General features: G+C 36.4%; 1 protein-coding gene and 1 pseudogene across 1 annotated transcript in view; both read right to left on the bottom strand.

Moving 5' to 3' along the window:
- The window catches only part of LOC145277920 (G patch domain-containing protein 1-like), a 76333-nt gene that overhangs the window by 32435 nt on the left and 29077 nt on the right, over window positions 1-14821 (bottom strand). The window contains exons 7-10 of the mRNA XM_080129987.1: window positions 9044-9259; window positions 4540-4681; window positions 3723-3956; window positions 573-983 (exon numbers count right to left, since the gene is read on the bottom strand). Coding sequence (XP_079986113.1) covers window positions 573-983; window positions 3723-3956; window positions 4540-4681; window positions 9044-9259 — 1003 coding nt within the window. The remainder of the gene's footprint in view (window positions 1-572; window positions 984-3722; window positions 3957-4539; window positions 4682-9043; window positions 9260-14821) is intronic.
- On the bottom strand, window positions 1661-1777 carry LOC145278373 (5S ribosomal RNA; annotated as a pseudogene).

Below are 14821 nucleotides of genomic sequence, written 5' to 3' on the forward strand. Positions count from 1 at the left end.
CCAACTCTTTTCCTGATCTACATTAATGATTTTCCAAATCCAAATCTAATTCAGTAAACAACCAAGTTCTCTCCGATTCTCTCTCCTCTGATCTTGAGCACGTGGTACAATGGGGAAAGGAGTAGCTGAAAACGCTATCAATAATTCCCCCCACTCCTTATCTGTGCCTAAACCTTAACATAGATTCCATGAACAAAGCTTCTTTCTTAGAACTGCACACCTTCCGTTTTCCTGCCTTCCAGCTGACTACAATATGGTTGTCTTCAAGTCTAACGTAAACAAGTTTTTGATGAGCCGTCCCACTTGTTAACAAATTTACTGAATTTCCATTATCAACGATTACTATATTGTCCAATTTCTACTGTACACTCTTTAACCCTTATCCTCGAGTGGCCTCTTAGCCTTGATAAGTGGTGATGCCTATGTAAAAAAAAAAAAGATGTTGCCAACCAATATTTTAAGGAGAGAGGGTGTTGAGAATTTTGATCATAATACTACATAAATGTGTACTTCAACGAATGGTCATTAAATTGTTCTTAATAAAAAAAAAATAACAAAAGTCTATAACTTACCAATCTTTCCATGTTTTAATAATAGTAAGTATCGGTCATATCTTTCTTGTTTGGCAGGATCTTTCTCAAAGGGCTGGAATCCAGCTCGGAGGCAATTGGTGGCCTGAGGCAACTGCTGAGTGCTTTGAATTTTGAATGATTTAATTGTTAATTTATCATGATCGGTCGTAGTTATTTCAGCATTTGGTTCAAATGCAGCCACACCACTCAGCTGTTGAGAAGTAGCACTGATGGCAGCAGCAGCTATAGTGGCAGATGGAGGAGCAGGACTTTTGTCGGCAGTGGAAATAGACTGACTATGGTGCCCAGAATCAATCACTTGATTCTCAGGTAGCTCACATTTTTGGTTTACTCCCGAAAGTTTGGTAAGTCGGTCAGCATCATCTTTCTTGAGTAGTTCAAAAACAGAACCTAAAAAAAAAAAATAATAGTAGATATTTTATAATAATCTAATATATAAAATAATCTTCCTCAGATTTTAAAAGTTGGACCTAGTTATCCAACAGACAAGCTGCTTAAATGAACAAAACTAAAGAACCTTCTTAAATAAACAAAAATTTGAAAAAAGCAACCCACTTAAACAACTGATAGCAGGCAGCCTTTTAAACACACAAAGTATCTTTTTATGGAGGAATGGAAAAATATAAACACTGTCACTGACTTGTTTTTAAACTTGATTTCAGAATCTTTATTATTAAAGGAGACTGATTAATCTTTCTGCAATTACCAGCTGAATTTTATCCTAAATTCAGAATGACCAGATTGATAAAACTTGAGCATCCTCAACATACACTATAATGTATAGTATTTAACTAAAATAATCTATAATAGCTCTTGTAGAACTTATGATTGAGCACCTTGATGTTTAATATTTAATATGTGTAATACATGCTACTTATATATATATGTACAGGCTCCTTCCGTTTTGGACAGACTAGGGTTACCCACGAAGAGTTGCCTGCGCATTAAATTTTTGTGGCAGGAGGTGCGCAATCCCCAATCACACCTCTTCCGAGACGACATTGTTAAATACCAGTGGCAAGTGAAGTATAGGATGACTGGAAACAAATGCCGAGATAAGCGGAGAGCACATACAGTGCCTAGAATTCCCAAATGGTCACCCATCTGATACTAACCAGGTTCAATGTTGCTTAACTTTGGTGATCTGACGAGAACCAGTGTGTCAACGCGATTATGCTGTATATATATATATATATATATATATATATATATATATATATGTATGTACAGTGGCACCAAAAAGAAAGGCCGCATTTGTCATTTTTTTCAAAAACTGCAAATTTAAGCTAAATTTAATGTAACTATTTAAACAACCTATACCTCATTTGATTCGCCTTTTATTCCTTTACAATTTTACCTGTGCATATTTCACTTTTAATTGATGTATTCTAGTGTTCACGTCAATTTAAAAAATTAACTTCAAATCAAGAAGGTAAAAAGAAACTCCGCACCATGGAAAATTGTTATTCTAATGCAACACAAATACAACAGGAACACAATGAACTAGTTAATATTTAATAGCATAGCTTTTCTGCAATTTGACAGCCTGCAATATTTTGAGCATTTATTGAATTAGTCTGTGGCAATACTCCAGTGAAAGGGCATCCCATTTCTCTTTAATTTTTGTGCAAAGTTCTTCCAGATTTGAAATTTTATCATTGTGTAGCTGTTGTTTGATGTAATGCCATGCATTTTTGATAGGATTGAGGTCTGGAGATTGTGCAGGCCAATCCAAACACAGAATATCATGCTCTTCAAGGAAACTCTTGATATTGCCAGCTGTGGGAATGGGAGCATTATCCTGCATGAAGATATGATTATCATCCAAATTCCCGGCAAAGTAGAGTAGAAAATACTCAGTCAACATATTAATGTACTTGGTCAAATTTATTCAACCTTGCAAGCAAACTATAGGCCCTGGACCATTGGCACTAATAACACCCTACACTAAAACTGAACCTCCACCATCTTGCAGTGTTGAAACTGTGTATCTAGGATTAAATTCTTTGTCCTCCCTTTGACGGACGTACTGCCTACCATCACTGCCTAGACTATTGTACTTGCTTTCGTTGTTAAAGCCAGCCTTGATAAGTAGTGACCCCCTATGTAAAAAAAATAAAAAAATACACATTCACACTGCCTAAGGTGACCTTGTGTTTTGTGTCTGCAGTGAAAGTGGAGCAATGGCTTTTTAAAAACAAGCAAAGTCAGCACAAATCTACGGACACTTGCATAAAAACAAATAGTCTAGACAATCAGAGGAGCTGTGTTACCAACTATGCCGATGAATCATCACAGCAGCTAATCACTGACGACATCCCTATAATAAAGCATGATATAAACAGGCAAAGTGTTCTTGTTCATGTGTATGTCATGTTGATAATTCTATTCGTGCTTCTAATGATCCTATTACTTTCAGCCCTTGTATATATTATTCCTGTGTGTTTTTTTTTTTAAAGATCTAAATGTCTGTGGTTCTTTCCCGGTTCTTTGTGTATCCTAACTACCAAAGTGATCTGATCGGAAGACTCCGATTCAGTTTGTCTGTAGCAAATGATGTCATGAATGGATTCATTTATTACTTTGGTACTTGTACAGTTTAATAAAGACATTAAAAACGAAAATATCGAAAAAAGTTTAAATTATACGTATCCGTTATGGAATGAGGTCCTCCAAAAAAAAATTTCACTTAATTTCATCAAGTAGTTTTTGTTTTACAGCAAAAAAACAATTTGATATGATATCGAGCAAAAGGGTTCGATTTTTAGGAAGAAAAGCTAGTAATAAAGATGGGGAGGGAGTGTCAGCGCTTTAACTGGAGTTATCTCCCCGTGGTGTTTCTAAACTCCAAACAAAACTTTTTTTAAAATCCAAAATGTCGGCCTTCAACATGCTGTCATAAAAACGTGTTTTTCCGCTGTAAAAAAAACACTTGATCAAATTAAGTGAAGTTTTTTTCAGAGATTTTCAGTTCAAAACGGATATGTACAATATAACTTTTTTTTCTTTTTTCGATATTTTCATTTTTTAATGTCTTGATTAAACTGTACAAGTGCCATTACTTTTTTATAAAAATTAAAACGAAAATACTAAGGTAGGTCTTAACCTATTTAAATAACTTAAATTTACCTTCGGTGTTAATTTCTCCTAGAACAATGCTTCGACTGTGGGCGTTTAATGGTTCTCTTTTCTGACCAAGGAGTGGCAGCTTTAAATCACAGGGAGTTTCTTTGAATACATGGAATGGCTTGTAACCCTTGGGGATCAATGGAAGAGAGTAAACTGTTCTGGTAGATAATGGAGTGACGGCCAAAGTAAATCCATCCAGCATCTTACCTACATAACTAGTAGGTAAATTTGACCCTGAAATTAAAGAGAAAAATATATATAAATAAGATATATAGTGATTTGAAGGTTATGAGGGTTTTTTGAAGCATGAGAAACGATGTTACTTTTTGTATTTAATATTTTTATTGTTATTTTTTATATTTCAAGCGGACCTCTGCTCTTGGTCACAAAAAAGTATCGAAAATTTATTATATATATATATATATATATATATATACAGGGTGTCCACAAAGTCTGGCTACATTATGTAGCCAGACTTTGTGGAAGCATCCTGTAGATTATGTAGCCAGACTTTGTGGGCACCCTGTGTGTGTGTGTGTGTATATATATATATATATATATATATATATATTTGTCCATAAATACCCTGTGTGTGTGTGTGTGTATATATATATATATATATATATATATATATATATATATATATATATATTGGAAAGTGAAAATCAAGATTATATTTCAGAAAATATTTTTAAGTTGTTATAATTTGATTAACTCTTTTTGGAAATAAAACAAACAGGAAAAATACAGATTTTTTGTGATAGTGAGTTTGGTGGAAACACAATCTGAAGAATTGATGCCTAATAATCTATTTTACCTGGTTTATTTCTGCCCGGTGCTGTCCAACCAAAGAGATTATCATCAGCTTCAGGTCCACCAATTGACTGGTCATAGTTTGAAAGACTGTCAATGTTATAGATGTCATCATCATCATCTTCCAAAGCACCAACACCAAATCCCTACAAATATTTTTTTGAATTTTATTATTACAAAATATTCATGCAAAAATATATTATTCAAAATATTCATGCCAAAATATATCTTTTTAATCTTATTATTCAAAATATTCATGCAACTATATATATATATTTTTTTTTTAATTTTATTATTCAAAATATTTACGCGAATACATATTTTTTAAAAATTTTATTACTCAAAATATTCACGCAAATACATATATATATATATTTTTTTATTTTATCATTCAAAATATTCATACAACTACAAATATATTTTGGTATTTCTCCATTATTGTAGCGAAAATTAAGATTTTCAGTTTTCAGAAAATATTTACCTCCCTTTTTTTTTAAATTTTTTTATTACATTTTTCACCCCAGACAAGGCAAATTGCCACTTTGGTGTAGGGGGCTACTATCCGGGGCAACAACTACTGGGGTACTATGTAGGGATTTGGGCTGCAAGATGTCGGTTCACGTTACACTTGAACTTCTGCACGTCAGTACTGTTGGGGAAGCAGGGACCTGGAATGGAATTCCAGAGTCTAGCGGTTCTGGGGAAGAAACTATTGGAGTAAAAAGATCTTTTACATCTAGGGATCTCTACAGTGTGGGGGTGGGATTTAGCAGCCTGTCGGGTTTGTCGAGTTTTGTTACAATTCAAACTCTCTGGTTCCTTTTTCTGCAAGACTCATTTTTTGCTGATTGTCTTTGAAAACTATTTTCATGAATAATTAATTTTCTACCTAATCGTTTTTCATAATTTTAGGATATGTTCATTACAGTGATGTGAAAATTCAGTAGATACCATTGGTTTCACTTGAAATTCAATATTATAATTTTCGAATTTTGCTACAACAAAGAAGAACTCATATTTTTTAAATTACTGTAGTATATAAAGCCACTGTCTTTTTCATTTCTATCTCATCGATAACTTTTTTTCCAACAAAATCAACATTTATTTCCGGTCTATCAGTTTTTCTTGAGGATCTTTGTCAAGAAAAATAAAAATTCAATTTAATTCCTTTGTTTAGATTGGAATTATTTTGAAACAGCTGCCATCTTTAAAAAATAAAAAGAACGGATATAAATAACTCTGTATTTGTCCATAAAGAGTTACTTCCCTTTGATTAGAGCAAAAAAAAGAATATATTAAAAAAAAAAACTGTATACTTGATTTGGTTGTTTTATGACATATAAACGCTTTTTGGATTATTTAATGCAAAATCCATTAATTAAAAAATATGTCTTTATACTTCAAGTTCCTTATATCTTCAAACATTTATTTGTGGTGTTTGGCTTGATTGTTTTATAGAGAAAAATTGGTTTTTTTTAACTTTGCAGAACATGATTGAATTTTGCATAGGAAAAGGGAAAAAAAACACAATAACATTAATGTTTGGTGCATGTTAGGTCAGGAAGTTATCTTCAGATAGCCTGATCTGATAGCAACAGAGGTATAATTGAAAACAAGAAAAGTAAAACAAATTGTAATTATATAGATAATCTAGAACATTACGTAGGTTCAGCTAGTTTTATATAAAAGAAATTTAGATTTATAGAAGGCAAAACAATTCAGAGATGTGACAGACTCAAATTGAAATAACATGATATAACAGTAGAACTAGCTATGCAGTTTCATTTTATTGGTTCAATCCATGCGTGTGCATATATATAGAAAGCGTCAGTTTGCCTTGCCATTTTATCAACTTCTATCTTGTGCTCAGCACACCTGAGAAATAGGCTCTGATTGGTGCAAGCCAGAACAGAAACTGAATGCTTGCACCAATCAGCACTGAACTTAGAAATTAATCACAGATGAAGAATCATAGTAACAGCTTGTTATAGCTGTGTTGCTGTCACTACACACTCTTTTTCATTGCTAAACCCCTGCCTCTGTTAATCTTAGTATCCAATTGGGCTGTCCATTCTTTCTAATTGCTAACTTCTTTCCTTCTTTGAATCTTAGCAACCAATTGGGATCTCTGTAGTATAATGGGATTTAAATCAACGCATTTCAGGTAAAAACACCATTACAGGGTGGAATGATAAAAGCGTTACCCTAAAGAAAACAACACCATAGCCTTATTTTAAAACTTTTATTGAAAAACAAAATCAATTCTGATAACTTGATTATGTAGGAGAGCTGACATCTATTCAATATAACTATCTTCAGTCTCAATCACTGCCTTGATATCGGTCTGGTACTGGGAGCATGCTTTTTCCACAAGCACTGGCAGGAGCTCAGGCTAACTTTGGTGTTGTGGGAGGTCATGTTAGTGATGTTCTCGATGTGTGACCAAACAAAGTAGTCCAGCGAGTTCAGGTCAGAGAGGAGGGGGGGGGGGCAGTGAGAGAGGGATACAAAGTCGTAGCACTTCTTATGAAGCCAAGCCTGGATCTCTTTGGACTGCTGGGCCGGCGCCATGTCCTGCTACCATACCCAGCGTCTGTCAGTGGCCACTTGATTGCACCAGGGGATCATCACATTTTTCAGCACATCCAGGTACACTTTGGTGTTGACTTCTAAGCCGACTTCAAAGATGTGATGTGGAATGATGTAACCCTCACTTGATATTACACCAAAGACCATAACCATAAACTTTGTTTTCATCACCCTGGACATGTTCCTGTTATTCATGGCAACAATCCACAATGCATTTTGAGGGTGTTGGCAATGGTCCTGTTGTCATAACTTGGATCGGTAGAGAGCATGAGTCATACAACGGCACATCTCCAATCTTGCTTGTTAAACAATGTATCACTTTCTGACATGATAGAAGGCTCCTATTGCTCTTTAGATTTGTACACAACTGCCCAACTAGTAGATGGTCTACAACAAAAAAAGAAAACCGATTTTCATCAAACAGAAATGGAATCATGTCGTCTTTTCTAGGGCGACAATTTTATCATTCCATCCTGTACATATTTATGTGTCATGTCAAAATTTGTATAAATTCCATAAATTACAAAAAATGATCCTTTAGAAAATGTGCTAGCTCTACTTTTTACAAAAAGATCATAGACATTTTCTATTTTGAAATGTCAGATTTTAATTGAAAGCAAGGGAGATAAGTCAATATGATAAATTGCAGTTACATTCCCTGGATTATAAGAACTCTTCCACCTTAAAAGATATAATAAAATTATAATTTGATAAATTTCATTTTTATTTGTAACTAGTATGGCTACTCGGTATTGCCCGGGTGGAGAGAGGTGATATACTAAGGCTACTGAGCAACCTCCAGAAAAAAATAAACTTTTGTTTCAATCAAAATAGCAGCAACTGTCCATGTGAGTGCAAAAAAAAAGAAAAAAAGTTAGTCACAGGCAGGCAGGCTCAAACCTGTAATACCACGAAAGAGGAAAAGGAGGTGAAAAAAGCTAACGCGCTCGTTGTCTCACCCACAGTGATTTATGATGTTACGGGCCTTAAAAATAACGTTTTATAAATGTATGTTGAGATTGGTAGATGTATGACTTGCAAAAAATATTCACGCAAAACAATGGCCCAGTTGACCAGCACACAATCTTTTTGGTCAATTTTAAGATATTTTTCATCCGAGAGATTAATCTTTCTAATGAAACCAATTTTGTCATGGTCCGATGCGTCCAGGCAAAAGTTTTTGGCAGACATACAAACACTCAGAGACACACACACACAAACACACATTTTCCCTTTTATATAATAGGTTATTTTTCTACTGGGTCAATTTTCATAATTTTTGGAATTTCGACGTGACACATAAGTTTTACCTGAAAATACATTGATTCCATATCCTACTATACTGCAGAAGCAGCCGAATCCCTATTTTTTCTTGCTGCTAACCTTCTTCCTCTTTCTAATCTGGACATTCAATTGTGTAACAGAGATGATCATCTTTGAGATGTGGGTGATGTCATAGCCGTAATGGGTTGAAATGGCATTGAATATGGCTTCGAGAAGAGAGAGATGTGACCAGAGGGAAGTGCAGCACTTACATTGATGCCACTGTAACCAAGACCATGTGTATTGTCTTTCGGAACAAACGATATCGGCCAGGTACCTTTTGGAGCAAATGTCACAGAATCAGGAGTACAGTCATCAGAATGCATGGCAGAAGAAGGGAAATAAATGTTGTCACAAAAAAAAAGGAGTTGAAGTTCTTTCCTATTGTTTGTTTACTTTGCAATTGAGGCTACAACATGTTAGGTAACGGTATAATTGGCTCTCCATTCTTTGCACTTATTTTGTCTCTTCATTTTTTGCTAATCCCTCGAAAGATCACAAATTGCCAACTTAGATAACTGTTTAAATCAGGATTTCTAATTATGTGAACCGAGATTAAAAAAAAAAAAACCAAAAAAAAAAACCAAATGACTCACCTTTCCCTGTATTCCTCCTCTCTTTTTATGGGATTTGGGTTGAAATGGTGTTGAATATGGCTCCGAGAAGAGAGAGATGTGACCAGAGGGAAGCGCTGCACTTACATTGATGCCACTGTAACCAAGACCATGTGTATTGTCTTTCGGAACAAACGATATCGGGCAGGTATCTTTCGGAGCAAATGTCACAGAATCAGGAGTACAGTCATCAGAATCCTAATAAGAGATTAAAACACATTTATAAGTAATCATGGTTTCATCACTCAATTTCATAAAGAGAATGAACAATACAAATATGTTTGCATAGAAGAGGACGTTTTAATAGAGCATGCCAAAATGATAGAAAAAAATTGGCAGAGAATATATACGCTGTGTAAGGAAAATTTGTAAAACACAGCTTACAAACAACAAGAAGGTGCCTGCCATTAACCAACTAGCATTGCTTGTGATAACATGTAGCTTTAGCATTGTTGACTGGCCACAAAGGGACATTAACAGACAAAGGGACAGGCAGACACTGGTTTCTGTATGTTACTCACTACAGTGAATAGCATACATGTCTGCCTAGGCTGTATCTGCCCAGAGGGGCAGGAAATATGAGACTCTCAGAGATTAACAGTCAACATTGTGTCACTATTGTGAGCAGTGGACAATATTTGATGAACTCCCCAAATATAAACATCATGAAACGATAGCTAACAGAACAATCTCCATCATGAAACTGGCAAAACATTTTCGACAAGTGTAACGTGAGTCTCTATTCTGGTCACGGGACCAGGTATAATGGGAACTTATCCTCGTCGAACTGCATCCGATATGATAGGTGCTTTTTTCAACCATATGTTGTCCCGTCACAAGGTGGCCTATGATCGTCTTCACCACATGTTCCATGGTGGGGTGCTTCGCCTCTCGATTTGTTGAGACACTTGTAGTCTGTCTAAACTGTACGAACGAACTGACTAAACCAAGATGGCCGACTCCTATTTATATCACCACAAGCAAGGGAGGTAACCAATGTCTACATTAACATTGCTGCTGTCCTCAAGTGAATAATTTATTTCTGATTTAACAAGTCCCTTAGAAGCTCAGACGAAGCTCCTGCCTTGGTCAAACAATCAGAGACCTGATCACAACCCTTGATCCATTCTATCTGTATCTCCCCTCTACTCTTCATTTCCTTCAGCCTTGCTACATCTATTCTCAATCGTCGATCGCTTACCAGATTGTTGGAATTCAATGTCTCCACAAGTGATGCATTATCTGTCTTGCAGAGAACGTCTGGCAATTTAGATAACTGAAATACCTCTTGTATCATAACCGCAGTCAAAACACCAGCATCAGCTCCCTCACTCAGAGCAAGAGTCTCTGAGGCCAATGGGCTTTTTGTCACTCTGTCCAATTTCTTTGACGCCCAACACATGGGGGCCATTTTGTCAGTACTTCCTCCAATAAAGACAACAAAACCGCCCTGTGAAGATCCATCTTCCAGACTGGCATAAGAGGCATCAGTATAACACAAAATGTGTAAATCTGAGGGCTTTCCCAATTTTGGAAATGTTATAGAACCCTTCTTGGATTTCAATTTTGATAAGGCTTTATTCGCCTCAAATAAGGCTTTTACTTTGGGATGCTTTCCAGTGTTGCTCATTTTACACACATCAAAAGCTATATCAGGGCGTGTTTGAGTTGAAACCCACATCATCTGACCTGCAAGTCTCTTCAACTCATGCTTTTCTTCTTCATTCAGTTCATCATTTTTCCTCAGTATCCTCCCTTTGCTTATTTCTATTGGAGATATGGAAGATACATATAGATCTTGTTCTACAGTGATCCCATTTTCCTGTTGATTAACATTCAGTCCAACATATTTGAATGTTCCACTTTCATGAGATCCCACCTTAAATTTTTCTTTCAATGTTGCAATCACATCCCTTTCAAACTCTGTGTTTCCACAGAAAACAAAATCATCCACGTGCATAGCAAGAATTCCAGTCAAATTTCCTTTAATATCATGCCACAAAAACAATGCATTATCATAAGCACTTGCTACTGCTTTTAATTCAATCAAAGCCTGAGTAACTCTCTTGTACCATGCCCGTGGAGCATCATTCAATCCATAGATGCATCTTTTTAATTTCCACACTTGAGATTTAGGACAAACATCAGATGGTGGCCTCAGGTACACATCTCTCTCTAAAATACCACCTTGCAAAAAGGCTGAGGTAAAATCTATGGTCTGCAGCATCCAATTCTTTATTGATGCGGTTAGCATGACCATTCGCATAGCTTCACGGCTACATGTTGGGGAGTCCGTTTTCAGATTACTATTTTCTTCATAGCCTCGTGCTACAAGGCGAGCTTTCATTGTTTTCTGATTATCCTTGAATTTTTCAGTAATCACCCATCTTGTGGATATTGTTTTTTGACCTGTGTATGGCACACATTCAAATACTTCATAGGTGTTCATGTTTTTTATTTCTTTATGCTTGGCATCCATTACAGCTTTCGACTGCTCTTGTTCAGCGGTGAGCAGGACTACATTTTCCTGTTCAGTATATTGGGGCACTTCTCTCCAATGATCAATATGATTCCAGTTGATACAAACTTGATCCTCGTTTTCATCCTCAGGTTCTATATTGATCCAATGACTATATTTGCCAGTTGATTTAGGCTGTACTGACATAACCTTTCCTTTCTTCCACTCCTCACTTCCATTTATTTTATAAGTTATGGTCTTATTTCGGCCAGGTTTTTCAGTCTTATCTCTTAAACTGGTTGAACTATCAACAACTTCTTCTCTGTCTATATCTTCACTTTCTACCACTTGATTCTGCAACTCCTCCTCCTCAACTGGAAGGTATTCATTCTTCCCTTCTGTAGTGTTTCCCAGCATTTCAGCTTTTTTTGTTCTTTTTTCGTTGTTTTTATTCACTTTCATCAATTGGCACGGATGCATCCTATAAAATGCTCCGCCATGTCTGATTAAGACAAACTGGCCTTCTCTGCCTAACACTTTTGCTGGACCACGCCATCCTTTAAAACCCTGCCTCCGATAATAGATTTGGTCTCCGGTAGCATAATCTTCATCAGCATAAGTTCTGACATTAGACCTGAGAGCTCTCCTAATTCTCTCACTGGACTCAGCTTCCAAAAAGTTTCTCCTTGCACTATGGAGAGCATTTAAATTTTTTCTCACCATGTCACTTGTAGTAGAGGACTCCATAGCAGGTAACTGGTCTGTCAGAATTGAGGGTGTATTTACATTGAAACCGAATACAAGTTCATTTGGACTGTGTCCAGAGTAATTGAGGAGGGCATTTTTTGCACAAATAGCCCATGCCAAGGCAATTTCAGGTTCACACTTCTCATCGTCAATTGTTTTTTTCATTGCCTCAGCAACTATCAAATTATGACGTTCTACAGTACCGTTGCTGAATGGACTTTCTGCGGCAGTAGTACAGGTCTCTATGTTGAGTTTTTCATTCATCTGTCTATAGTGTTCGTTGTTGAATTCACCCCCATTATCACTCAGAAAACGAACAGGAGATCCGAAATAGGTAATCCACATTATAAAGATGTTTTTGATGATCTCCTCCTTCTTCTTTGTTTTGATCAATGTTGCCGCTGAATACCTGGTAGCGGCATCAATGAGATGTAGTATCCACACCTCATTGTGGATGAACTCTTTCAAATCCATGCAAACTGTGTGATTAAATCTATTGCCAAGAGGCAATCCCACAACCGGTCGCAGTGGAGCTTTTTTAAATCTAAGGCAAATTTGACAGTTTTCACAAACCTCCTCAATCGCCTTTATAAATTCCTTGTCATTGAATTTGCCACTTTTTTTAACCAAGGAAACAAGTTTTTCCTTCGAGGCATGAGCAAACTGTCGATGAAGTTTTTCTGCTTTTTTTTTTTTTTCTGTGAAAGAACACTGACCAAAATTCTGAACATGTAATACAATGTTCTTAGTACCACTATGATCCAACAACTTATTTGTTAAGGGGAGACAATAGTGCCCTGAAGTTGTGGTCTTTAGTTCAATACATTTATCAAAAATCCAGCACATATCTTTCCGGAAATCTAGCACTATTCCTGCTGTCTTCATTGATTTGTGACTTAATAGAAGAGGCAAGTCGTTTTTCACAATATCTGCTTCGATATAAACTCTTATACCTCCGAGTGTAACCGGAAATTTAGCAACTTTAATTGCCGTGACAGCCACTCCATCACCAAAACAAAAACTCCGGTCTGAGTTCGTATACTTCACTAGTTGCAGGTCACTTTCATTTAAAGTATCTAAATAAACATCAAGCCACACTTCGCCAGCCAGTGTGCGAGTACAAGCAGAATCCAAGACTGCCATTCCAAATGTTTCCTTTACAAGATTTGAGATTTTTTCATTTGTACTGTTCAAATAAATATTTTCTTGAATGAACAACGTAAAGTGTATTTGTTCTGTCGCTTTCGTAAACCTGGGCGTATTTCTAGGACACTCTCTAATTAGATGGTTCGGAGACTGACATTTGTAACACAACAACACGTTTCCACTTCGGTCACATGGATTAGATTGTCCTCGACGAAAACGCCTTTTGTTGTTACCCGGTTTAGAATAATTATAGTTGACGATTTCGGGCTCTGATTTCACTGCCGGTACATTTTCATCACGATAAATGTCACCAAATACTTTCTTTATCGATTCCTTCATGTTTTGATACGTCAAAACAGAACACGTTGTCCGCGCTAATTTTTCGTTCTCTTCCGATATGTTAACCGCGTTCAAAACAAGAAAAGCTTGCACTCCTTCCGGTAGAATAATGTAGAATTTTTTTAATCTTTGGTACAAAAACTCATAACGAACAAGAAAGTCATTTATACTGGTACCTGACGGTCTTTTATAAGTGTAAAATTCCTTAAAAGTCATGTAAGCGCGCGTGTGTTCATCCTTTAAATATATGTCATCCAGTTTCTTTATTAAGATCTTCAAGCCATCTCGTCCGCCGATGTCACTTGTTGGCAATTCACGAACACATTCTCTAATATTCGGTGGTAGCGTCAAAAACACTGCTGGCCCTTTTTTTTTCCCCAGAAAGATCCGTGAACAACGACCACATTTCAACGTCTTGTTTCCAGTTCTCGTAAACATCCTCCCCCTCCAACAATGGAGGTTGTTTGTTCGAAGTTGCCATATCCGATATCCGATCTGTCTAGTGCTACAGACAAGCTGTACAAAAAAAAAAAATTTTTTTTTTTTTTTTTTTTTCGTTTTGTCGCACACAGAGGGATATCTCTGCTACCATTTGTTGAGACACTTGTAGTCTGTCTAAACTGTACGAACGAACTGACTAAACCAAGATGGCCGACTCCTATTTATATCACCACAAGCAAGGGAGGTAACCAATGTCTACATTAACACAATCGTCTCCTGTCCTGTATAGTCTCTGGGTTCATTAATCCCTCTGCTGGTCCGATCAGCTTGCTGCAAATGAAGAGTTCTTATCACAAACAAACAGAACTCTGGTTTATAAACAATAACAAACTATTTGTTAATTTCATCAGTTCACAACTGATACTATCTAAACCAAGGTGACTACAAGCAGCGAACAATGCCTGACCAGACAAGTAAAGTCACAGATTCCCCATTAACACAAGCTAGTTAACATTATAACATCAGGCCCTGAGGGGGTGCTCAGCTGAAGAGCGCCCAGACAGCCAACTGTTCAGTTTTCCTGCTACAGCTTGAATCGTCTTAGAATTCTTTTTTCGAATCCAACCCCT

This window comes from Euprymna scolopes, chromosome 6 (genome assembly GCF_053919585.1).
Source record: "Euprymna scolopes isolate OS-2025 chromosome 6, ASM5391958v1, whole genome shotgun sequence".
In the NCBI taxonomy this organism is placed as follows: Eukaryota; Metazoa; Mollusca; class Cephalopoda; order Sepiida; family Sepiolidae; genus Euprymna; species Euprymna scolopes.